Source organism: Rhipicephalus sanguineus, chromosome 3, assembly GCF_013339695.2.
Source record: "Rhipicephalus sanguineus isolate Rsan-2018 chromosome 3, BIME_Rsan_1.4, whole genome shotgun sequence".
In the NCBI taxonomy this organism is placed as follows: domain Eukaryota; kingdom Metazoa; phylum Arthropoda; class Arachnida; order Ixodida; family Ixodidae; genus Rhipicephalus; species Rhipicephalus sanguineus.
The window spans coordinates 125053207-125076895 of record NC_051178.1 but is presented as its reverse complement, the minus strand read 5'-3'; the positions used below and the strand labels follow the sequence as shown (position 1 = coordinate 125076895).

Genomic DNA, 23689 nt, shown 5'->3' with positions numbered 1-23689 from the left:
GTGAGAAATATAAACTACATATTCAAATAGAAGCAAATGACAACATAAATTTAGAATTATAAAATGACAGTGATTAACAGTTTTTGTTCAGACGTGCAGGATTGTGTTCTTAGAGTGGCTCACAAGGAGCTACTTTTACGTTTCTAAGCCAAGTCAAGCACCGAGTCAAGTAAGCATGCGAACTATGCGAACATGTGCGTTGGTGAAATCGTGAAATCGCAGGCTGTGGGTTGGCTGTGCGAATGATCTGTTTATGTTTAGCACTTTCATCTTATCTTTCAAGGTGACATTTCACTGTCTCTTCTTTGATCAATGCAGCCTAGGTTGGCGACCTTTAGATATGATGAAGAAGCGTTTCGCTTGCCTCAGCGCTTAATTAAGGACAAGATTATCGCAACCGGGCGGAGTTCGCTTGTGTGGGGTTCTAGCCAAATATTGCATTTCTAGGTGATGTCGAAACCACCCAGCAAGCAAGCAGTCCTTAGCTTGTACCGAAGCTTGGTACGTTACGGACACCGTTTAGAGTTGTCTGATAAGAATTATTACTTCAAGAGGCTCAGAGAGGAGTTCGAAGCGCGAAAGACACTCACGGAACCAAAGGAACTTGAATTTTACTTCAACGTAAGTAAAAAGTATCTTTTTTTTTTTTTTTCTCCGGGCAGTGTTGACTATACGTGTCCTCTGGACACGTATAAATGCTAGCCTTTCACTCTGGTCTTTTTCTTTTTTTCATTTCTTTTTTATGTCTTAGAGCAAGCGGTTTGCCGGTCACTGTGCTGTACACTTTACAAATGCCATAAATATTTCTGTATTACGACGTTTGCCATGTTGTAACGGAGTACATAGGAATCCTATGCGTACGCGAAAGTGTCGCTACTTTTGTTATGTGTTAATTGACGCTTGCGTGTTGACGCTGAGCGTCTTGCTACGGATGTTACTGTCGAATTCCAATTCCGAAAAAAAAAAATAATAATAATAGGGCTTTGAACTTTGCAGCGGACGTGTTTGCTTAAGACGCAAAAGACTTTGCGTACCTGGCGATAGTTGTGCGAAAGTTGTCCGAACCTGCTGCTGGATGAATGCTATGGACTAGCGATCTGTTTCCACGATTCAGCAGTGTTTAGTGATGTAGTCGTCCTCTTTGTAGAAAGGAAAGGCATTCCTCGAAAGGAAGCGGCTGATATGAAAAGATGTTAGCCGGACTTGTGGGGACAGCAGGCAGGCTGGACACTGGCTAGCAGTCTACGCGCACTCTGCCCGCGCACCGTTGCAGCAGCCACGGTCGAGTGCACGAGGTGTGCCCACAGAATTGACCGCTCCAAAGTTCCGGTCTTGAAGGAAGAGGATGTTGTCGAGCAGTTCATCCACGGCAGCGGACCAGGGGGACAGGCAGTCAACAAATTGTCCAACTGCGTGATGCTCTGCCACACTCCTACAGGTACGACTCGCTCCTTTGATCCCTCCTGCAGTCTCATGTGACTGACTTCTATCTCGCAGCTGTGCGGCTTTCTAAATGCAGTGATACCGCTCAACAGTATTTTGTTACTTGTTCTTTATGTAAAGAGTAGCGACAAAGCGTTTCGTGTCTTTAACGTTAGTACTCATTTGATTTGTTTCTACTTAATTGTTGAAATTTGCATAGAACGAGCAGCATGTACCTGTTATGATCGAGCTTAATGACCATAATGGAGTTGGCGGGATTAACAGAAGCTGACGTGTAAATGGTTGTTTTCGAAGTATATGGATGGTGCCATGCCTCCGTCTGTGCGTCCTAAAATGCACAAAAATGCTGGGAAGCAAGAAAACAGAAAACATTGTTGAAAAGCAAAGTTTCAGCACCTTACTATGAATGGTTCTTTACACAATCATGCAATGACCAGTATATTGAACCAAATAACTATTCATTTCTCTCTTTCTCTCCTGCCAACGCGACTAAATTTTACAGCTTTGCTGATTGACCCGAAAGGTTACCTATAGCACCTATTTCATTCCGTGCTGCTCCGCTTGAAATGTGCCGTGATGAACTATAAGTCTATAAAACTCTTATGATGAGCACGAGGCCGCGGGATTGAGCCTCCTTTCATATGCGCGCAGTTGCGTGCCTTGTTGCGAACTTGGCACGCACGGGCGGATACAGAAATAAAATGGAGGTGGGTCCGGATGTCTCATCACTTCAAGCCTCAATTTTTGTCTTGTTTGTAGTTAAGCAAAGCCTTTTCTTCTATTTCCTTAAAGAGGCACATCAATGCATAGTCCTCTTGGACGGGAAAGGGAAGTCAAAAATACCTGTGGCCTATGTACCATGTCGAACTATAAGCGATCAGAGTCGCGCGTTTCTTGCCTAGCATACTCACTGTTAAATAATTAAGCCGCTATATAAACGTTGTCTTGTTCCGACAGGCATTGTGGTCCGGTGCCACGAGAGCCGCCTGCTCCACGAGAACCGCAAGTTGGCGAGGAAGTTGCTGGTGGAGAAACTGGACGAGCACCTCAACGGAGACATGAGCGTCTCGGCCCAGAAGCTTCGAATCAAGCGAGACAAGCGGCGAAAGCTCGACCGGAAGAACGAAAAGTTGCGCGAACTCAAAAGGCAGTTTCTGGAGAGGCAGAAACAGGGCGATGATTCTGGCGCAGAACAGACGTAACTTTTATTAGATTGTTAGATGTGTGCGCGTGTGTGACTGGAAACTAGCGAGAACGTGGAAGCACCTCTGTAATAAAGTTGATCTTATTTATCTCGTACCTTCAGCCTTTTCAGTGTTGTTGGTGTGACCTGTCTACCTGTGATGGGCGGCAGCGAGTGGTGGACACAGAGGGGGAACACTACGTTTCCCCTCTGCGTTTTTCAGTTTTTGCGTTTTCTATATACGTATATACTTAACTGTGACGCATGCATATGCTGGTTTTCACGAAAAAAGAGAATGAGCGGGCATTTTATTTTACCTAAAAAAAAGAGAGAGAAAGAGAAGACATTAGTTCCATCACTAACCCTTCATTATCTCCGGCATAAATCCCGTCTGATAGTCTGACCGCTTTCTCGTTTAGCATTTTTATTTATTAGATGTTTTATTTTTATTCCTAAATTTCTAGCGCAGTGGTTTTTAGCCGCGGATGTTTCGGGGACCACTTGCGACCGGTGGAAGTGAAAAGTGAACCCTTGCAGTGAGAGAAAGAAAAAAATAAAGGGGGGGGGGTCATAAATAAACACAACATGCAGTGTGAAATAACTGCGTTTTATTTCTCCCTGGAAAAGAATGGTCAAACTAAAGTGCAACACCAATTCGATCTCAACAATTCGTCAATATAAGTTGTGCCGTCTGCAGCCACATTCAACCTGTATCTAGCTATCCTTGCTCTGCAAATATACAAGCCTAGAAATATTATGCTCGCGTGCATATGTCATAGAAAACTGCAACAAAAGCTTTACAGCCATTTCATCAAGAGGGGAGAAACATAAGTCACCTCCGCCGCAATGCAAAAGTGTTATACGGTGAAGCATGTCAAAAATCGTAAGGGGCCGCTGTCACGAGACATAGTGTGCCTCCAAAAAACGCTTTTTTTTTTTTAAATGCGAAGCACTTCTTATCGAACCTCAGACACTTTGGCCGTTTCTATCTACGTATCTATCTATCTAGCCACCTACGTCTGGGCGCTCTCCTGGCCGCCTCCATAACTTGTACTATACCAAACTGGCATAGCAGGGGATCAATGTATGACGAACACGATTCACTGGTCATGACATGAATAATGCAAAACAGCTGTCGCGTACGTCATGAAATCCTTTCCCTCAGTCACGCGTGGCACATGCCCGCATACCACGGTTCATGTTATGCGGGTATGTGCCACAGGTGATACACACTCTGATGGATGGATGGATGAACAACTTTATTTTAGTCCTTCGGTGCGCGCGATTAGCGTGGCAACACGGTAACCGCGAACGTACACATTGAAACGCAAGGCAAGTGAGGGAGCTGAGTACCTCCGGAAGACCCTCGCCTGCTATCCACTGGTCCACGTGGTCCGCCAGAATGACGCAGTCTTCTCTTCATTTCATATGAGGCTGGGCGATGGCCTATGCTGACCAAGGATGACGTCAGATTGATTGAGAATCCGCTTTGTGACACGCGAAGAAGCCGCCGCTAAGTGCCTTGACGGCATACGGCTATACTATGCGGACGTCGACCGCTATAACGCACATTGCCTCTACGCTGCGGACAACGTGTTATGCCATCCCGCATGCGCTATAAGAACGAGCAGGTACACAGGGATGTCCTGACCAAGGTGGCAGGGGCGTAGGCAGAATTTTTTTTTCGGAGGGGGGGGGGGGGGCACCTCCTTGATCTGAAGTGGGGACCGGGCAGGCAGATGTGGTCGATTGTCATCTTGGGTTCTGTACGCCATGGCAAAAAAATAATAATAATAAAGGGGGGGGGGGGCACGGGCCCGGTGTGCCACCCCCTGGCTACACCACTGCAGGGTGGCCATTATGAACGCAAGCGACATGGTTAGTCTGCTGGCATCAATTTGCCTGAGCATCAGCAAGCCGTACGTGATCACAGCCAACATCGACATAAACGACGGCCTCGTTAATGAAAACCTGGGCACCTCGTGGTACATCGAGCGTGATGAACACGGCAACATCTTGCGACTGTAGCTTGAATTTCCAACGTCCACGGCAGGCATTGTCGTGCCAGCAAAGACGAAGGCACGAAGCACATCACTACCTCACACCCTCAATGGAATTGAATTGAGTGCCCGTGAGACTGTGAACTAGAGCACTGCACGAGCCGTGATTCTCGGCCCGGGCCCTGAACTTGTTCAAGTTTACACACCTGAACTCAGCCCGGTTACTCAAAGCGAGACCCGGGTCCGGCCCGAACCCGAGCAAATATTTCGTCTACCCGGCCCTCCCCGGCCCGACCGCAGATAACGTGGAATCGACAGCAAGGCGTTTTAAGTGGCAAATATCTACGCTTTGATGGCGCATGCTTCGCTAACAATTATACTTTAACCTAAGGTAATTTCTTCTAAAAAGAGAGCTCACGGTGGAAACGAGCGGACATACTGGGTACCAACGTTTCTAGAACAAGTTCTATAAACGTTGCTGGGTACGATGAACGTTTGTTCAGCAGTAGTATACTGCACCTATTTTTTCTGTAGATACAATGGGGATCATCAAGCGCGTTTTGTAGCAGATATTGTAGCAAGGAAAATGATTTGTAGCCTGAGTTCAGTTTCGATAGGGAGCGCAATAAAAACAGAGGAGACCGAGAACAGAACGTTCTCTTCACTTTCTTTTTATTGCGCTCTCTATTGAAGTTTAAAGCATGCTCTAACGACAAAGCCAATCGTACACCCTTCTGGATATGTAGCACCTGTCTTCAGCATAGTAGCACTTTGCCACAGCAAGAGAAATAGGGGAAGAAAATCAAAATTAATACTTTGTTGCAAGTACACTAACCTAGATTAAAATGAAAACGAGCCGCGTGCTCCACGTGTACATTTAAATATAAGTATAAGCAGCTGAAAGGCAGAAAAAAAAAAAAAACTATTTGCCCTAGCCTTCTTTTCATGTATCACACCACTGCTGGTATATAGAGTCTACAAGTCTTTTGTGGCATAGTTTTTAGTTTGTTTATTCACGTGTTATTGTGAAAAGATCGAATTATCAACAGATTCCGGCTTTTAAGCACGCCATGCGCTGTTGCATCACATATCCTGCTGCGCTAAAGTTTCTTGCACTGCTTGTGCTAGCCGCAAGGGCGCACATCTGGCTTGCGAATAGTGAAGGCGTCGGCGGTCGTTGTTCTTAACTTCCACCACTGGAGTAAATTTAGGATGTCTTTGTGGACCTCTGCGGAATGAACATAGCTGTCCAGCTCATCCCTTCATTTCTCCCGTTCCCGAAAGTGGTGCCCCTCTTCAATATCATGTATAACGCTATTTTTGAGGGCTTCTTCTTGCAGTTTTCACCAGCGTATGTTATGCATAATTAGTACCGCGCTATTTTTTTCCATATTGTAATGGTGTATGCCTTCCTAACGATGCTATACCGGTAGAAGGTGGCCATAGGATCACGCGGGCAGGACTGCCAGGAGGTGGACGAAGCGATTTCAATCAATTTTCGGGATTCGTTCCAGTTTCGTAATGAAGGTGCGAATAAGGTTCTCGACGCTTACTCATTGCATGCATATGGTTCGAGGTAAGGGGACATCACCCCGCACGGAATTCGTAATTGTCTTATTTCAAGCCAGATATTTAGTCAAGCGAATATACTTTGCCCCACGCCTTGTTTAAAGGACCTATGTTATTCCGGTACATTCCAACGCTGTTAAGGCAGTATCATGTAGCTCTCGCACTATATAGTGCAAGGGTCTCAAACATGCTGCATGCGGCCCATGCGGCCCGCGGACTGTCTGAATACTACCCGCGGACCTCTCACTAGCCGCCCGCAGCCCGCACCTGACTTTGTCCCATTTTTTTTCTTTATAGGAACGTTCTTGAGCTACACAGGCATGAGAAGTCTAAAGCATTTTTTTCGTGAGGCACCCCCTGCGGCCACCATGCGGCGATACATAACCATGAAGCAAGACGCATATTTCAGAATCGACGTCCAGTTTTTAGTCGTTTTGGAGACAGGTATCGATATGTTGTTGGAATCCTGCCGCCAAATGCCCTTCAGAAATGACCCATATATGAGATATGGGAAAGGTCTTCTTTCAAATGGCAACGAGGTGACATTTGGTACAACATTAATGTGAAACATACAGGGTGTTTCAAGAAATGTGTCCAACCTTCTCAAATAATCAAGAAAATGCGATTTTTGCTCGGGGCTTTCAGAATTGCTTTTTCTATAGCGGCCGGAATCTTAAGGTAGTTAATGACATCATTTAGGACAGTAATTAAGAAAGTTACTTTAATTAACTTTTTAATTAGTGAAGTTAGGTGATTGTGTCAAATGGGAGAATTGAAGTTCTTCATGCGAGGAACCCATCCGAGCTTTGAGATTTCGAAAAAGCGTCCTCTAGTAATTGTTGTGGCGTAATGAAATTCAACGAAATGCAATGGCCTTCAACAGCGAAAGCCATCGAATTCGGTTGAATTTCATTACTTCGTAATTATTACTAGAGGCCGCTTTTTCGAAATCTCAATGTTTGGATGGGTTTCTGGCATGAAGAACTTCAATTCTACCATTTGACACAACCACCTAACTCCACTAATTAAGAAGTTAATTATATTAACTTTTTTAATTACAGTCCCAACTAATTTATTTAACCATCTTAAAATCCCGGCCACTACAGAAAAACCAATTCTGAAGGCAGCAATCAAATATTGCATTTTCCTGATTTTTTGAGAAGGTTGGACACATTTCTTGAAACACCCTGTATATGTATCCACGACCTATGTGGAATAAACTGAAAGGCACACTAAACAGAAAAACGACTTTTCTATAATAAGTAAATTACTCTTTTACAATTCCACAATCACCACGCTCGCTGCGACAAGACCCTTGGTAAGCGAGAAAACGCGCAAAAAGAAAATGCTGGTGGCGACGTCACCTTGACATTCGTGCAACAAACGCCGTGACGTCATAGACTCTGACGGCGTCTACTGGGGCCGACGTAGTTCCCAATCGGTAAAAAGAAAGTATATTGACCTCTGAGAGGGTCTTAGACTTAACATGCAAAGTTTCAGAAAATTTCATTGAGCCAACGTCCACAAAATACGAGAAGTAGAGTTTTGGAATCCGTGACGTCACGAGCGGAGATTTTGGCGCGAAATTTAAAAATGGAATATTGACCTTCATTTCCTCCTCATTAATAAACGTATGATTGTGCAATTAATGACATTCGAGTTCTCAGAGTACTTCTTATCGGTCTAAACCGATCGATTCATTGTTTCACTTGAATGCCCATTTAAGAACTGAGCAAAGTCCAAGCCTGGCCCGACCCGAGCCCACCACCTCAAACCCGGGCCCGACCCGAAGCCCAGAGCTTCAGACCCGAGCCCGGCCCCGACCCTCCGTGAAAAAATTACCCGGCCCGGCCCACGCGCTAGGCCGGGCCCGGGTTTTCGGGTAGGCCCGAGCCCGTGCAGTGCTCTACTATTAACCATTAATAAACGCGTGTGAGATCCACTTCAATAAAAGATCTCTTTCTCTCATCGATGCTTTCTTTTAATTATAAGAATTACGCGTACCCATTCTCGCATTAGACGCGCGCGCATACCTTTAATTCCTATTGCCTTCATTACGAGCACAGCTGCCCTTTGTGAGGGAATCTTTAAGGCGTACTCGTAACGACCGATTGTTTCTGCTCGCCTAAGTGCTATGGCGAGGGAGCGTTCAGCTGCCTGCTGGTCACATCTATAGTACGCCATAAACAAGGCACTGGTGTCGCCGGAGAAATGCCAGCCCCTCGTCATTGCCGGTCTCCCATTGAAGAGGTAAGAGGCTTAGTCCTAGATGTGCGTGATGTGCTCGCGTTTTGTCGCCGACAGTTCGAGCAAATCAGTTGCTGAGAGCAGTTACGATACGAGCCCTTACGTGCACCGAGTGCATGTTGGGGTCGCCTCTACAGTGGAACCTCGTTGATACGATACTGCCTAATACGTTTTTCGGCCTAATGCGTTTTTATTTTTATTCCGGGCCAACGTCCTTTGGAAATCACTCATTTTCATGCGTTTAACCCTTTCACGACCGTTGACGAGTATAGTTGTCAGGAGGTTTTCTAACAAAATGACCGATGTCAACGACAAAAATTGGTCGCACACGGACGCTATATGGCCACAATTGCCCATGTTGGGACATTTGTGTCTCGGCTTTCATTTTAATGTCATTTTTCATTTTATTGCCATGCAGTGAAGTCACCTTCGAGTTATCTTTTTCTACGCAATTAGTGAAATAAGGGAACCCCACTGAATTGAAATATTGGTACCGTTTTATTCCGAAAAAAAAAAAGAAAGCTCTACAAATTGAGCGAATATTTTTAGGTAATTCTGGCACGTTTTTCTTCCCTTCTTTCGGTCGCGAAAGAGTTAATACGATCACATTTTTACCCGAAATTGGATAATGCGACCGCGAAAGTGGCTCTTGACCGATATATCTAGAAATCTTGCGCTTATTAGCCAGTATACTAGCTCAAACCGCGTTCCAACAAGCCGCGATCTGCACGTCGTAGAGCCGCTGAGGCCGCAAGCAGCGTCGGTTTTGCGGCGAAGAGATCGCTAGCAGGCGCGGCCGCTGCGTCCAATGATTAAAAGAAGAAAGTGCCGCCACAGAACACCTACACATAATCTGGTGCAGCGCAAGTAAACCAGCTACTTCAATTTTGCTCAACAAAAGTGAGTTGCTGACGGAGTATGCGTATTTTCCTCCTACTTTTAACCTCTTTGGTTACTAATATTTTTGCATAATACGTCTCATTTTCCGGTTCCCGTGAAAAACGCATCAACGAGATTCCATCGGTTACAACATAAAAAAAAAAATCTATGCTACGCCCTAACAGCTGCTCGCCTGCCCTTGGCCTGTGCGAGACAGTCGTGCTAGCGGGTTGCCGCTAGAACCGTAGGTACTTTATCTCGACTAATGTAAATACTACGCATATTCAGAGTTAAAGGTTCGTCGTTGCTACGTAAAATATTAGGTTTAGCTGAGCAACGACATCAGGTTCTCTGATGAAATTTACCAGGACGTCCAACTTTTCGACCTAAAACCAGCAAAACAAGAGTGTGTCTGTATGATAAAGTGAACTAACCAAAACGCTTCGGAGGTGGTGTTAGCAAAAATAAGAGCGTGTACTGAGGGCACTCCGCGTATAGAGACAGAAGCAAGTTACCCTCCTCTCTGTGTTATCGGTGTTTTTCGTAGACACAACTGGGTGCGATAAGGACAGGCAGGACCATTCCGCGTAGGAAAATAGAAATAGGTTACCCACCTCCCCACTTGTCGACCGGCTTGAGAGGTATGATGCTCCTGTTAACATGCTTCTTGTTCTGTGGTTGCTTGGTAGCGTGGAATGTATTAGTGCAGTCTGCGTAAGAGTGCGTCTAGCGTTCGTACAAGTTATACTAACGCAATTTATTAGTAGTTAGTGTATGAGCGCCCCTTGCGTTCATACACACGCATGTATTGGTTTGATAAACTTTCCTTTGAGATTGGAGCATTTATGTAAATTCTCTATGGGAGGGACAGCGATGATTGGGTGGATAATAATAATAGCTGGGGTTTAACGTTCCAAAACTAAGATATGATTATGAGAGACGCCGTAGTGGAGGGCTCCGGAAATTTCGACCACCTGGGGTTCTTTTACGTGCACCTAAATCTAAGTACACGGGCCTCAAACATTTTCGCCTCCATCGAAAATGCAGCCGCCGCGGCCGGGATTCGATCCCGCGACCCTCGGGTCAGCAGTCGAGCGCCATAACCACTAGACCACCGTGGCGGGGCGCGATGCTTGGGTGGAGCTTGGGTGGAGCTGATATCTTTTCTTCGGTCGTAACCGACCAGGACTTGCGAAATTTGGCTGAATATGGTAATGTCGGAAACGTTCTGTGTCGGATTGCGCGATTTTGCCACATCCGCTTTGAAGAAGCCTTCATACTTGCACAAAAAAGCATAGTGCACGCGCCCACGTTAGCCAATTCAACGCTATAGCAGCTAAACTATTCATTCTGAGCACATTATCTTGACTGGGGAACTGGAAGCCGATCCATAAAGAAGCATTCACTTATCTGTATGCGGGCGCCAATTTCAAGAAATGCGGCGTGGAAATTGGAGAAAAGCACTGTGTAAAATGTTGAGCTCTTGGTCAGTTCTTCCGTTATCAACTTGCAGGAAGTTTCGATCAGCAGAGCGCAAAAACCGCGTAGTTTTTCTTTTATTAAGTTTTTATCGGCAGAATCCAAAATCATAGGGCTCACCAATATGCGTTCTTCAGGAATTTAAAGGATATGCTTTCTTTGTGCCACAGAACTGTACAGGTTGTGCGACTGTAGCATAATCTTCGGAATCTGCTAGAATACGAATTTTCAAGACAACCTCTGAACGTTGAAGAGAATAGTCTTTTTCTCATTGGACCCTCCCACCTTCACTCACAAGCCTTTCTGCAATAACTGTTGTCTCTCTCGCTCTCTCCAAGCGAAGTCAACTGTAAAGACTGTGTCGAGCTTGTTCACTTCTATACTTGACGAGTGTTAATCGATACGCAATTAAGATGACAGCGAAGTTGTACAAGCGAGTACGTGCACCCGTAGGCGTACAAAGAAGGAGGGGGGGGGGGGGGGTCGTCCCCGCTTACTCTGTCCCACACCTTTACTCAGTGGGCCTATCCAGTCACTGTTCAATGTGCAGGGCTATGCCAAGCATTTTTTTTTACCATAATGGCAGCATTCCAAGAACCGTTTACTTCCCACCAATTACCCCGGAAAGCCGGTGACCAAAGGCAGGCCGTTGTGGGAGCAGCACGCCACCGCTTCGTTTTCATTTTTCCATCCACGCGTGCGTTTGTGTGTGTGCGTGTATATGCACATACAAAATGCGAAAATTCCGGGAGGGAGGTTCAAACCCCCCATACCACCTTACATGGCTACGCGGCTGGCAGGCCCTTTTGCTCCTCGCTATCCGGTAAGTACGCCTATGGCGCTTGGAATGTCAAGAATGTGGTCGTTGGTCAACGCTACTGAACGTCCCTTCTTCTGTCCTGTCCCTGTGCGATACGTTCCCTCAAATTTAATAGCGTAAAATTAGTAAAGTTAGTGCATGACGCTGATTCGCGCATAAAAAAAAGCGAATTCAGAGATACCTGCGCGAGACGGCGGCAAGTGGCCCGATCCCTTCAACGGTGAGCTACCGTATGTCGCCGGCGTATCATCTTAGTCATGGAAGTCAATAAATACTTTCTCATTACTTATTCCCTTTACCGCTAGCGCTGTTAGGGCGAGGCTGTGATCCCAGTAAAAAAAAAAAAGTGAGTGGGTCCAACTGGTCATACCACTTGCTGGCAATCGGACCCAAATGGAGTGAATTGGAAACCAACTGGAATGTTGCACTTCGATAGGAAAGACCAGTTGGACCTCACAGTTCCATTTGGAAATGAAATGCTTCTTAGCCCAATCCATTGCATACATTAAAATTGGAAAACATTGGAACAGTGCATTCCAACTGACCTCCCAGTTCGAATGCTTGTTGGTTGAATTGGATGAGCACATTCCAACCGGGACAGTACTTCCCAATTGAATTAGGCCCTTTATTTGAAACACTGGCCTTCCGATTAATATTCTAGTTGTTATGTATACTAACATGGCAGTGCATGTCACTAACATGGCGTACCAAATGGTCCACCGATTAGATGTGAACTGGTTTACCAGTCGGATGTAAGTGGAATGTTCCAACTGGTGGTGAAATTCCAGTTGGTGCAAACTGATATTTTTTTCAATTGGACCCATTGACCTTTTCCTTTTTTACTGGGATCCGTGTACCACCAACACTTAGCATGATGACGTGCTTTTCGCAGCGCGAGCTTTTAGGAGCAGCGAGTGGGCATGGGCGAGCCGAGCATGCGCACCGAGATCGTGCTCACCGGCTTCGGTGGCTACGACAAGCTGGCGGTGCGCGAGGCTGCGGACGCCACGTACTCCTTGCTCGACGACGAGGTGCTGGTGCGCGTGCGGGCATGCGGTGCCAACTTCGCCGACAACTACGTGCGACTGGGGCTGTACGTGCATGGACACAAGCGGCCGCCATTCGTCATGGGCATGGAGGCCGCCGGTGACGTTATCCGAGTCGGCAGCGCCGTCACGCGCTTCAAGGTATGCGTCAATTGGTGTTCTTGATGCGGCAACCTCCCAGTGTACACGCGTACGCCCGTGCTTGAAATGGAGCAAGTGAGAAAGGAACAAAACTAGTGGATATCTCTGCTCGAAAACCGGCCTCAAGGCCGGTTGTCCACTGCTTGTCAAGACCAGTTAACCAAAACACCTTTCAGCGGGAAAAGCTTTTTTCTTTCTTTTTTTTCCGTTTCTGACACATTATAGAGAATATTTATGGCACTGTATTAATACATCAGTACTGATGTGCTTGCATGTGCGCAAACGAAAATAATCTACACGTGTTTAACAGTCAAGGTATATGCAGGGTGTTTCAAGAAATGTGTGCAAAATCCTCAAAAATCAGGGAAAAGCTATATTTGTTCGACGCCTTCACAATTGCTTCTTCTGTAGCCGCAGGCGTATTAAGATGGCTAAAGACATCATTTGGGGCAGTAATTAAGAAGGTTAGATTAATTAACTTTTGTAGCGTTAGCTACACTTGCCTAGCCGGAGCCGATTTCGCGTGGATCGTCATGAGCCGTGCTGCGCATGCGCGAGGATCAGTGATGTCACACAGCTGGCTCACCGGAGCCGGCATCTCACGCGTTCTCCGCCACCGCCGCTCGCGGCTCGCCGCTGCATGTCTGCGCATTCGGGAGGAGTGGCGTCGTAGCCGCGGCAGACAACTGGCACCGGCGTGCGCGCAGACTCCGCCACCGCCGCCGCCGGTCTGCGCTTTCCAGAGGAGTGAGGTCGTAGCATTGGCAGACTTATTGGCGCCAGCGCGCGCGCAGCTATTCGCCTTCGCTGTGCAGTCGCCGTCTGACACTGTGCTGGAGCCGCTTGATATCGCCTCTGACTGGCGTTTGCAGGTGGGTAACGCCATGGAGAAGGAGAGCGCAAATGCTGCTCAAGGGCGCAGAAGAGCCGAGAAGCTTATCTCATCGGATCCCGAAGTAGTTGCCTGGCAATTAGCGGTTCAGCATACGAAGAATGAACAGAAGAATGCTAATAATCCTAGACAATCTGGAAAGCTAAGAATAATCAGCTGAACCTTTGCTAACGCTACGTATATCCTGGCATAGCCGAGCTAAACCACTGCAAATTTTTAGGGGCGAAGCTCCTTATAGCATCACCTGGTATGTCGTCGCTCCGTCCGGCGTTCCCCCGCCGTCGCGTCTCCCGTATCATTCAATAGATGGCGCTGTCCCATAGAGATGCATGCAAACTGCAGTTGGGTGACGATATACTAGATGGCACTGTCCCATAGAGATGTGTGCAATATGGCGGTTGGGTGAATGCACGCTAGATGGCTTATAGGTGCCGCTGTACTCAGATTGGCTGCTGCGCCCGTTATCTCTCATTCTCCTTGATCGTCGCCGTACGTGGAGAAGTGCGCTTGCCGGATCGTGCTGCTTGGCGGACCATGGACGACGAGGAGCGCCGGGTGCGGAAGGCCGCTGCGTCTCGTGCTCGTCGGCAGGATACCGAGGTGCGAGCTCGAGAGGCTGCCGCCTGGCGCCGCGCGCTTGGCGGCAGCCTCTCGATCCCCTGAGGCTCGCTTGCTTGGCGCTCGCTTGGCGGCAGCCAGGCGGATCCCGAGACGGTGCGCGCCAAGGACGCCGCTGCGAAACGGGCTCAACGAGAAGCGGATCCCGAGACCATGATTGCTTCAGGAGCTTCGCCCAAGCTCTTCATGATTCACCCGTGGATATGCTTTTAATTAGTGGAGAATTGAAATGGTAGAATTGAAGCCATTCATGCGAAAAGCCCGTTGCAGCTTTGAGATTTCGAAAAAGCGCCCTTTAGTAATAATTACGATGTAATGAAATTTACCCGAATTCAGCGGCGAAACCGAAACCGATAATCGGAAGAGCGTTACTGCCATATTCTTCTGAGACGTACAGAATGAGTGAGCGTCCTACACCTCTGTAATCGTTGTCTTGAACAGTCGCGTAAATCCGGTCGTCTGCTTGTTGCGATCATCGGTGCTTCGGTTTCGGTTTCGCCGTTGAAATTGGTTGAATTTCATTACGCCAGAATAATTACTAGAGGCCGCTCTTTCTATATCTTAAAGCTGCGATAGGTTCTTCGCATGAAGAACTTCAATTATCAAAGTTGATTAATTTAACTTTCCGTAGGTCACTCCGTTACTGTCCCAAATGATGTCAGAAAATGCATTTGTGAAGGCAGCGAGCAAATATTGCATTTTCCTGATTTTTGAGGATTTTGGACATATTTCTTGGAACACTAGGTATAGCAGCTCTTCTGAGTACGTGGTAGTCATGTTTGCTACATTTGTGGTCACGCGAGAAGACCGGGAAAGGCAAGGCCCAGGGCACTACAAGGACTACACTAACTCTTCTGCTGTATATTTGCATCAGAATTAAGAGTATCCTGCTTTGCACTCAACCATTCTTGACAGTGTTTTTTTTTATGTAATTACCCGTCCGCTTGCTGGATGATTCGAATGTCCGCTGTGCTGAAGGTATACGATGTTCGTGACCATTGTGTGTGTGTGTGTGTGTGTTTGTGTGTGTGTGTGTGTGTGTGTGTGTGTGTGTGTGTGTGTGTGTGTGTGTGTGTGTGTGTGTGTGTGTGTGTGTGTGTGTGTGTGTGTGTGTGTGTGTGTGTGTGTGTGTGTTGCTTAGGTATCTGTTTAACCAGTTGAAGTGGCGCTATAGGCTTCCTTCGGTATTGTATAATACGAACTCTCGCTAAATGCGAACGATCGAGTGTGAGAGAGAAGGGCTGTCATGCAACTGCTTGACCGCCGAATACGATTATCTCGAGCACAAAGTTTCTTTCCCGCACATTGGCGGAACAACAGAAACAGTCCCGATAGTATTGTTCGAACGTGAGCTATCGGTAGGCATGCACAATGTTTTTTATGAGCTCGATGAGGGTTTTTTTTTTTCTCGCTTTCTTGTACAGCTTGGCATTTCTAGTATTGTGCCTTAGTTCGATTCCGCTCGCGAACCCGTTTTTCGTCACTGTGTTTCACCTCGCAACCTGTTTCGCATAGATTTGTCCTTGCTGGCAAATCACATGAAACGTTCCTTTCAGGAAGCGGGTATGTGCTGTTCCTGTATACATTACGAAAAGCTGCGACACCCTGTTGATGGCGCTTCTAAGAGTGTTCTTCGAGGAGTAGTGGCCTTTAGTGTTTAGCGTGACCGTCGCAGGAAGGTGATCGCGTGATGTGCTGGTGCTTCACTTACGGCCTGTGGACGAGCGTGGCCGCACTGCCCGAGCGGGACTGCTTTGCCATCCCGAACGGAATGAGTTACAGCGAGGCCGCCGCCTTCCCAATCAGCTACGCAACGGCCTACCTCTCCATCTGCGACTTCGGGGGCCTCCGCAAGGGTCACAAGGTGCTCATCCAGGCGGCCGCAGGTGGGAGCACCGTTATTCGTACACATTACATTGCGGTTTGAATTACGCAAACGTTGCCCTCCAGTGTGTACCATGCATCATCAAATGAAACGTGAACAGAAAATAACTGACCGGAATTAACGGCTGTTACGCGTAACTGCACGGCATTGCGGCGTGTAACCAAATCTGTAGCCGGTCTCTCAGCATGGAGAAACCACAGACTGATGGGCTGGTTGGTAGTGCGTAATTCTGAACAGTAGCGCAAAGGAGCACACGACCGGCGACAGATCAAAACGGGACAAAGCGCTGTGTCCCGTCTTGACCTGTCGCCGTCCGTGTGCTTCTTTGCGCTACTGTTCAGAATTAGAAACCCTAATACGGAAAGCCGAGCTTAGTTGGTACGAATTCATAGTGCAATAGCGCAACAAACACAGGGACACAGGCAAGAGAGACGATACTGTATCGTCTCTCTTTGTTGCGCTATTGCACTATAGAAACCCTAAGCGCGCGTTTTGGAGCTGAATTAAGCCACTGTTACGAATTCAAGTGAAACTGGAAACAACAGAACGATGCACTGGATGCGCACGCGTGTGCGTGCGTGCGTGCGCGCGCGCGCGCGCGCGTGTGTGTGTGTGTGTGTGTGTGTGTGTGTGTGTGTGTGTGTGTGTGTGTGTGTGTGTGTGTGTGTGTGTGTGTGTGTGTGTGTGTGTGTGTGTGTGTGTGTGTGTGTTTGACGTGCCTTAAAAATGCTGCCGTACGAAATAGCTCAGATCCAGATCCTCATTTGTTCAGTAACTTTCAAACTCCCCTATTCCTTTCCCCAGTGTAGGGTAGCATACCGGCTTTTCTAGATTGGTTAACATCACTGCCTCTCCTCTCTGTCCTGTTCCTTCCTTCCTTACTTCCTTCCTTCAGAATTTTTCCATGATTGTGGCAATGTGCGCCCGTGCGCCCGCGGGACGTTAACGCAAATAACTTATCATAGAATGCGCAGCTGTGTCGAACTATTCCCACTTATAAGCCTTTGACATTGAGCGTGCTTTCTCGATAAGGTGGCGTGGGCTGGGCTGCTACCCAACTGTGTCACACAGTGGAAGACGTGACAGTCTACGGGACGTCGTCGGCGTCCAAGTTTTCCCTTACGCAGCAAAACGGTGTCAACCATCCGATTGACTACCATGTCGAGGACTTCGTCACTGCAGTGAACAGGATGGAGCCTAGAGGTACGCAGCCGTGTCATCAGCATGCATAAGGAAATCGCCTGCAACGTATCGCACTGCGCGATGCCCTAACTGGCCGTTATATTCGAGGGTGATATATATTGTGTGAACGGTACAAAACGAAAGTGTTCCTGAAGCTTTGATCTGTGCTGATAAATGCACCATAGTTGCTTAACATTTTCCTGTCCGCGCCTATACCCATCGATAGCCCGCTATCGATGGTTTTCAACATCAAATTTTACCGCGCTCAGGGCGCTTACGGACAACTGGCGTCATCGATCGTGTAAAACAGGAACTTTTTTTTCTGGTTTCGTTTTTTTGTTTATATTTTCCGCCGCGGAGGGAGCTTTGAAGTGCTACTTCAGTTGAGAGAGCCGGCCGGTCGTAGCTTCAAATATGACGACGACATCGCGCGCACCTGCCTCTCGGAAACGGCAAATTTCGGTAGATTCCGACGAGCCTTAGTCAGAATTTTTTATGATGGCAGCAGCGCAGACTCGGCAGATGATTTTTACTAATCGTACTTCAGCACAGATAACGAAAGTACGTCAATCAGCCACGGAACGTCAGCAGGTATCCGCCGTAAGTTTCGTTTTTATCTCCGAACCGAGTCGTCGCTGCGGCGCGCCGTTCTAAACATATCCGGCCTGTTCTAGAGGTCACACTTCTTATCTGCAAGGTGTCAACATCGTTTGGGCGTGACCACTTGCCAGCGGTTGCTCAATGAGATGAGTTGAGCGTGAGAAGATGACCCGGAGTGGACCTCGGCATTGCACTCCGTAGTGCCGCGTTGCGCTTCGTCGGAGCCGTCGATTTCTTCATGCTGTCCTTTACCTGAGAAATATTCGCCGAGATGTGCAACACGACTAATAAATATGCATGGATGCATACTCTTCAGCTAAAAATAGAACAGAAAACGAATGTTTTCTGCGAGACATGCTGCACGAACGTGTGCTTCACCGCATAACGTAGCTGCATTGCGCCATGGCACGATAGTCACTGCAGGCCCGTAGCCAGGAATTTTTTTCGGGGGGGGGGGGGGGGGGGCACTTGCTGAAAGCCTTGACTATTTGAGAAAAACGCCTATTTTCATTATTTATTTTTGGTAAAGCACCATGTACCATAAAAATTTCGGGAGGGGGGGGCGAGCCCCTCCCCCCTCCCCTGGCTACGGGCCTGTCACTAGCTAGGGCTAACGTTTTCTTCTGTATCTAAATAACGTCTGCAGATAGAATGCTTATATTTGAAGGGATACTGGATTATGACATTTTTTGTCAAAATGTATATTTCGAAATTTTTTTGTGTTCACTTGATGCAAAACAGCATTGATATTTTTACAGTGTCGTCGTATTTGTTAAAAATTTTCCTATGAAAGTTTTTTCATAAGATTCTTTAGAAATGCTTGCTTAAATTTAATATCATTAGAAAGCGCATTTTTTGCTCTGCACACTCATACTATATATTATAGTATAAATGCTTTGTGTGGCAGTAGAAAAATTGTTTACTACAGTACCCAAAAATGGCCTATTTTCCTGCGGCCAGGAAAGTGTTGATATCGATGTAACCGTTGTTGTATTCAGTCATTCGCTCTAATAGGACGCGCAGAACATTTTTCGTCTTCGTTTATAACATAATTATGCGAACTGTACTGAAAGCAGGCTTTCTCACACATTTAGGTTTCGCTACGCAAAATGGCCGACCTCGTGCTCAGGCTCCCGCATCGCCTAGCAGTGGCATGGAGGGAGCGAAGATGGAGGAACTTAGATGGCGCTTTAGCGTGAGCTTGAGTGCGCGCTCTAGCATGAAGGTCAAGCCTGAGCACTCGGGCTGCTCGGTCCTGATCTTTATTTCTAAAGGGCGACCGCCCTTTACGTCCGCCATCTTGTGTGGATCAAAGCTTACGTACCGAGAGGCGTACTTGTGGGATTATGAATACCACCTCGACTCCTCGAGAGGCGTATATACAAGGGCGTGTTAAACGCTCATAATTACGATACACCTCGCAGCGATATGAAAGATAAGCTTTTGCATCGCTGTGGTCCTTCTTACTGATAAGGCACGATGGTGCTGGTCGGCCTCTAGACTTGGGGCCGATGTAATGATTTCGCAGGCCGATTACGACGCTGCTAGGTTCACCTTTCTTAAATTTCGCTCCAATTTCGCGGCGTCAATGCGGCGTCGCGAATTTCAATGTGTTTTTCGTGTACCGGCAGTTTTTTCTGCAGACAATGATTTCTAAGTTGCTAGGTCAAGATTTGCTTTGGAAACATATAATTAAGTATAATGTGTTTTGCGTGTTCTGGCTGTTTTTTCCGCAGACGATGTTTTCTAAGTTGCTGGGTCAAGATTTGTTTGTAAATATATAGTTAAGTGTAATCCCTGCTCGTCGACGATACTTGACGTCAAGAGACGTTAGCGCGGGAATATTGACGGTGCGTCAGGCGAGTCGCTACCCCTGTCCTTCGTTCTCGCGTTAACCTCGGGCTTATCGAACCTCCTCCTATGGTAAGGCGGATATTTTTGGTACTACAGGGGTGAAACTTACCAATCTGACTTTAAGTCATATACACGTCCTCTTTTAGTGCCTTCAACTTCTCAGTTCCCGAAAATTGATGCGCAGTGTTTTTTTTTTCTTCTTTTTTTTTGCAGGCCTGGACATCATAATGGACTGCCTGTCTGGCGGAGAGTTTACCCGTGCGAGGGCACTCCTCAAACCCATGGGACGCGCCATTCATATTGGTTAGAATTCTTTTTATATTGGTCGGCAACGCGTAACAGTGCCATGTTCCGCAGCGGGAAGACAGCGCACAGCTTCGTAAACGTACGCGCCTGCTGTTTTATTTGCCAGTACGGTTCGGTTCCCGAGACTCCCTGGCAGTAAGTTTTGTTGATAGATCGGCGCCTTCAAATTTATCGCTCGGCGGATACGTCTTTCGGCGATCAGCAATTTTATGGCCTTTCACCTTTCCTCTATCTGTTTCTGTTGAACATTTTGTGAAACAAATTCTTATATATTAGCCAGCACTTACAAGAGTTTGGCAAGGAGAGCTGATGGACATCAAATAATTAGAAGTACCAGGGACGTAGCCATAAATATTTTTCGAGGGAGGGGGAGAGGGTTGAACCACCCCAAACCCCCTTTGGCTACACATATGAGCCCGCGTTTATTCTTGTGTGTATTCTTTGCCGTCTAGGTCGGCGGAAGGGAAGTTAAGAGAATTAACACAGTTAAAGGTGTGAGTGCAGTGGTCCATCACCTTGCAGAATACAGGAGGATTTAACCTTATAACTGATTTTATCTGATAATGCACTGCTGTTTGTGAAGCTGTTGGAGGTGCATCGCTCTCTCTCTTTTTCCTGCGTTCATGGTTGTTTGTGTTGTGTGCGTGTGTGTGCGTGTGGGGGGGGGGGGGGGTATTTTCTGACCTTCATCTCTTTCTCTATGAGGCTTAATTTATTATTCGTTATTCGTTCATCTTGGAATGTAGACCACTCTTTGATATCGCCTCTCCTTCCCGATTTTCACCAGAGAATGAGCAACAACTGAAACTGCTAGCTATGATTCTGTTTTGTTCGGCTCTTAACAATTAAATGGCTACGCCCAAACTGCACAAGACCTCAGCTGAATAGCGCGCGTGTCGTTCGCAGGCGTGAGCAGCATGGTGTGGGGCCAGTACTTTCGGCCGTGGAAGACGTTCAAGACGTGGTGGCAGACCAAGCTGGTGAACGTGTATAACCTGTCCAAGGACAGCCAAGCCATATGCGGCCTCAGCCTGGCCACTGTCTCCGAGAGGGAGCCCCAGCGCATGCTCGATGTCATGCAGCGCCTCACCGAGCTGTACGAACAAGGAAAGCTCAAGCCACACATCGACTCCGAGTGGCCCTTCGCAGAGGCAAGTACTCTGATTCACCTCTTTTACCCCATCTCTTGTTGCCCTGTCCTGCCCTGTCGTGCACTTGTGTGTGTGTGCGCGTGTGTGTGTATGTGTGTGTATGTGCGTGCGCACTACGTGCAAGTATATGTCATACCAAACTTTTCAAGCACCGATTGTGTAATCTGTAGTGGAATGCTATGCATATGACCAGACGAAAAAGATCTCGAGTACATACTAAATGAGTAAACTTGTATTGGCATGACATTTTCGACCTTCTTTATACTTTAGTTATTATATTGCATTATATGAAGGCCTTAGTCCTCAAAAATCAGAAGAAATACTGACTTAATTACTGAATTGATTCACAGACATTGCTGTGAAACTCTGGTTGCCCACACCGTAATAGTGTGGGCGAATAGATGCGGGAAAGCATATGCCTGTGATAGTGCACTTTACTTGAGAGGATGAATCTACTAACATTCTACGCAGCTTTTGAAACTAAACGCTGCCTCTTGTTTACTTTAAACAGGTCGCCAAGGCTATGGATCAGATAATTGAAAGAAGAAATGTGGGCAAAATAATACTTTTGCCGCCCGAAGAACACAAGAAGTGATTGTTGCCAGAAGGGCATACGAGAGTGACGAACAAAGAATTAGGACGACTTATGCTGTTGTTATTATATTTTTTTTGCTATTGTAATTCTCGTATGAAGAACATTTCTATCAAGCGTGGCTTTTCGCAGTGTGGCAGAAGGCCCCGTTTACAAAGTTTGTAGCAATGTGTACAATACCGCAATAAAGTGGGAATAGGCAACCATGGGCTCTTTATTCTGGAGTTAGTGGCTGCGGCTGGTTCGTTTACGAGGCCGAATGGTGCAAGTATTGGCCATTATCACACCCTCCCCTCTCACACACACACACACACACACACACACACACACACACACACACACACACACACACACACACACACACACACACACACACACACACACACACACACACACACACACACACACACACACTCCCTCTTGAATACCGTTCTACCATTATTAAGGCGAAAGCGTTAGATGCCTCACCAAACGCTAAAAGTGACCGGCGTCCACACGAGTGATGCAAAAGATCACCATCACGCAATGACGTCATCATGACGTCACAGATCGCCAAGATTTGTGACGTCATCAGTCGTCACATGACATCGTAGCTTGGTGAAGGGTGGGCCGCCGATCACGGAGGCAAGGCAAAACCAGGTGAGGTACCGCCGATCCCGGAGGCAGTGGTAACCACGTTAGGTGCAGAAAGCTTCCGGAGGGTGGCGGCGCAGTATCAATAGATCTAAAGTCCCTTAATATATAGAAAGTAGCGACACTCTTCTCCATATCCTCTCCCAAGTGTCCAAACCTCCTCTCCCAAGTGTCCAAACCTTATCTATATCCTCTCCCAAACGGCCACCGTGCGGGCGCCGGCCCTATAACACGGCTCGTGCCACTCTCCTATCAAGAATGCTATGTCACGCTGATAACGCGCGCGTTTCCCGGGCGACGGCCCGTGAAGCGGGGAGGTGGAAGGCGGGAGAGGAGGATGCTCGGCGTGGCGGCTCGGTTAAAAGAAAGACGGTACTTTCCCAAAAATATCCAGGGGCTTTAAATAGATCGACTGAGGAGAAAAAGAAGATGGCTTTCGCCTTCCAGCCGTCTTAGGTGAATGCATAATGAAGCCTGCGTTTTTTAAAAATTATTTTTATTGGCTTGTAGTATTGTAGTCATTTAATTTTCTTTTCGCCAGCTATACACACCTCGATTTTGTTCAAATGAAATGCAATAGTAATAAGAGAAGCTCCGTATAGCTGATGCCAGTGAATCTCGGCTATTACAAATAGGAATACTTGCGTTTCGAATTTCTGTATCAGAAAACACAAAGTTAGCCGATCTCAGCAATATGTCCAGTTTGACCGGTTTGGAATAAAGACATCGCCTGGAGCTAAACTGATGCTAAACGTGGCTACGAACCTTTCATGCGGATCAGTCGACATGCAGCGTGATGCTTACCTTTTTTCTCAAGAGTGCCCCTTTATTGCGTGAAAACGCGCAATCACAACCCCTGTGGTTACCTGTAAAGGTAGCTTCGCTGTTAGACGACCATGTCACGCGGGAAATACATCTTTTACGATATTACTGTAGTAAGATTTTGTGAATAGTAAGAATTTCGATCAACCAGGCAAATTTAAAACAAACGTAAAGAAGTGTACGCCAGAAAGGCTCAAAAGAAAAGCTGAAAATAGAATGCTGCGGACATATGGACGGACACCGCTGATCACGTATGTAAAAAACCTTCTCCCAGTAGTCGCCGTAAGTTGGTTTCTTATTTTATTTAATGCAGTAGTCTTTACTCATACCGGTTCAGCTGTTGTCTG

At 46.9% G+C, this 23689-nt stretch overlaps 3 protein-coding genes across 4 annotated transcripts in view; 2 read left to right on the top strand and 1 right to left on the bottom strand.

The window, feature by feature from the left end:
• LOC119387083 (WAS/WASL-interacting protein family member 1) overlaps positions 1–23689 on the bottom strand; it is a 259526-nt gene that overhangs the window by 98016 nt on the left and 137821 nt on the right. The window lies entirely within an intron of this gene.
• LOC119387093 (ATP synthase subunit b, mitochondrial) overlaps positions 1–23689 on the top strand; it is a 234185-nt gene that overhangs the window by 113914 nt on the left and 96582 nt on the right. The gene's annotated exons all lie outside the window — the stretch shown is intronic.
• On the top strand, positions 191–22084 carry LOC119387088 (synaptic vesicle membrane protein VAT-1 homolog). The gene is made up of 7 exons (XM_037654396.2): positions 191–621; positions 12513–12807; positions 15993–16203; positions 17235–17405; positions 20052–20141; positions 21051–21295; positions 21807–22084. Exons 2-7 carry the CDS (start codon positions 12541–12543, stop codon positions 21888–21890), a joined length of 1068 nt encoding a protein of 355 aa, XP_037510324.1. The 5' UTR covers positions 191–621; positions 12513–12540; the 3' UTR covers positions 21891–22084.